Source organism: Crocuta crocuta, unplaced genomic scaffold, assembly GCF_008692635.1.
Source record: "Crocuta crocuta isolate KB4526 unplaced genomic scaffold, BGI_CrCroc_1.0 scaffold609, whole genome shotgun sequence".
Lineage (NCBI taxonomy): Eukaryota > Metazoa > Chordata > Mammalia > Carnivora > Hyaenidae > Crocuta > Crocuta crocuta.
In genome coordinates this window covers 260903-263652 of record NW_027532827.1, presented here as the reverse complement: position 1 = coordinate 263652, position 2750 = coordinate 260903, and the positions used below count along the sequence as shown (strand labels likewise).

The following is a 2750-nucleotide window of genomic DNA, read 5'->3' as shown; positions in this document are numbered from 1 at the left end:
ATGAAACAGCCCAAATGTCCATGGACTGATGAATGGATAAAGATGCCGTGGTATATATATAAAGAATGAAATCTTGCCATTTACAATTATATGGATAGAGCTAGAAAGTATTATTTTCAAGTATTACTAAGCAAAATAAGTCAGTCAGAGAAAGCCAAATACCACGTAATTTCACTCATATGCAGAATTTAAGAAACAAAACAAATTATCATGGGGAAAAAATGAGAGGGGCACACCAAGAAACAGACTCTTAACTAAAGAGAACAAACTGAGGGGAGGTGAGTGGGGTATGGGTGAAATCAATGGTGAGGATTAAGAAATGCATTTGTGATGAACACTGAGTGTTCTTTGTAAGTGTCAAAGCACTATATATTGTACACTTGAAACTAATATTACACTGTATGTTAACTAAATCCAGAATCAGAGTTAGCAAAGGAGTAAGCAAGTCAGCTATAAAACCATGAGTGAGAAAAGAGCTATCCTCTGCACTCTGTTCTTCTTGCTATATATCTTCTCCCTGGGTTATTTCAACCACTACCTTGAATCCAATTTCTACTTTTCAATACTCTATCTCCAGCCCCTATGTCTCTCCTAAGTACTAGACTCATACATCTAACTGACTGTGGGGTATCTCTCTTAGGATGCCCCACAGAAATCTCAATATCAATATGTCTACAGGTCATCCCCCTCCAAACAGCTTCTCTTTCATTCTTCATCTAAGTCTGCAGCATCACTATCTACTTAGTTCCCTGTAGCAGAAACTTGGGAATTACCTTACTCATTTTCTCATCCCTGTCCCTGACATTCCTATAAATTCTATCAAGCAAATAGCTCTCTACACTTTTGTCTCCATTCTAACTTCTACTACCTTAGTTTACATATTAAATTACTGTGGCATCCCCATAATGGGTCTCCCAGAGTCCAGTATCTCCCCTCTCTCCTTGCCATTCCAATTTCTACATTATCTCGCAAATGATCTTTCTGCAGAAGTCACTCTAGAACAAGCCAAAACATGAACACTTCCTATTTATTAGTCCCAAGACTAACAAATAAAATAAACAAAATGAAATGGGGAAAAAAGGTAACAGTGAAAAAAGGGGAAAAAAAGGTAACAGTGAAAAAAAGAAAGCTAAAACAGGGGGATTTGTACCTCTGGGATTTAACTACCTTCTTAAGTAATATGCTAATTCCTGATACATTATTTTTTTCTCACTATCTGACACAAGATCCTTAAAGAGGAAGTGTTATCTATTTCAATGTATATCATAGAACAAAATGTAATTCTCATATAATAAATAAAACCCAAAATGAGTATATCTGTGCATGTCTACTTCCTTCAGTGCCTAAATAATGGCAAAAAAGAGAATAAAGAGAGTTAAATTAGAAAGGTAGACTAGAGTGAGAATATAATATTACCCCAAGGAGTTTGTCACAGGAAGCCATCAAATATTTTTAAACTTGAAAGTAGCCTGGTCATAGGAAAGAAAAGGAGTTAGAAAGAGATTAGAGAATTTATTGAGGAGGCTATGTGGGCATTCTCTAAATGGGGATGAATGTCAAAAGAAGTTTCTGAGATAGTAGTAACAAGACTTGGGGACCAATTTCCTATGTTATTAAGGCAAGTGTTGTTGATGATTTTGAGGTTTCTATACTGAACACAGGAATACAGAAGAATCATCTTTTGGGGGAAAGAGTGAATATTTGGATTTTGGTTATCTTTGGGATATGCAGGAAATACGAGTCTAGACTAGGAGTTGGCAAATTACAGGCCAAATCCTGCTGGCTGCCTATTTTTAATGCACTAGTTTTATTAGAACATAGCCATGCTCATTTCTTCAAGTATTTCTTATGACTGCTTTTATTCTGTAAATATTTGGGACAGAGGTCCTTGGTCTACAATGCCTCAAATAATTATTACCTGGCCCTTTACCTAAACAATTTTCTAACCTTCATATTCCAATTCAGGAGACTCTGGAACAGGAGATACAGAATTTTCCTGGCCAGGAGGAGGCTTTTTTTCTTGTTCTAGAATATTCCATGTCTAAGAGGGGAGGGGCTCCTAATGTGGGACAAACCATTTTGGTGGAGGTGGAGAGTAGGAGGTGAAATTTTTGTACTTGATTCCAAGTGTTTCAAATTCTCAGTTCTGTCTTTTCTGACCACTCATGTTTCCTCCGCCACCTCAAGGACTTTCAACAATGTAGCGAGTTCCCTTATGTCCCGGGGCAGATGGAAGGACTTTCCTTGTTCATTCCTTCCCNTTTATCCTTGCAGGACCTGACAAGCCCCGAAAGCCTTCAGCTGCCATGGCCTTGAAACCCGAAGACCCCAGTGGTGGGTTCCAGCATGGCAACGTGATAGCTTTCATCAATGAGAAGATGGCCAGGCACACGAAAGGCCCTGAGTTCTACCTCGAGAATATATCTCAGTCCTGGGAGGAGGTGGAGAACAAGTTCAAGGCCATCCTGGAGGACAGCGCAGTGTCCAGCGAGGCCAAAGACGCCTGTGCCTGGAGCAGCCTGGCCCTGGGAGTGCGCTTTGCCCGCAGGCAGGGCCAGTTACATGGGCACAGGGTGCACTGGCTGCAGGACTTCGCCAAACTGCATAAGTCTGCTGCACAGACCTTGGCCTCAGACCTTAAGGAGCTCACAGCACAGCAGGAGATGGAGCGCAGGGAGGCAGCCTTTCGTCTGCAGCAGACACAGGCAAAGTTGACGGAGATACGGAAGGAAAGGGACCTCCTGAGATGG

At 40.8% G+C, this 2750-nt stretch overlaps 1 protein-coding gene across 1 annotated transcript in view; it reads left to right on the top strand.

The window, feature by feature from the left end:
• Positions 1-2278: 2278 nt before the first annotated feature.
• The window catches only part of LOC144216016 (testis-expressed protein 13A-like), a 1449-nt gene continuing 977 nt past the window's right edge, over positions 2279-2750 (top strand). Inside the window, exon 1 of the mRNA XM_077745297.1 lies at positions 2279-2750. This exon is cut by the window's right edge and continues 10 nt beyond it. Coding sequence (XP_077601423.1) covers positions 2307-2750 — 444 coding nt within the window. The 5' untranslated portion in view covers positions 2279-2306.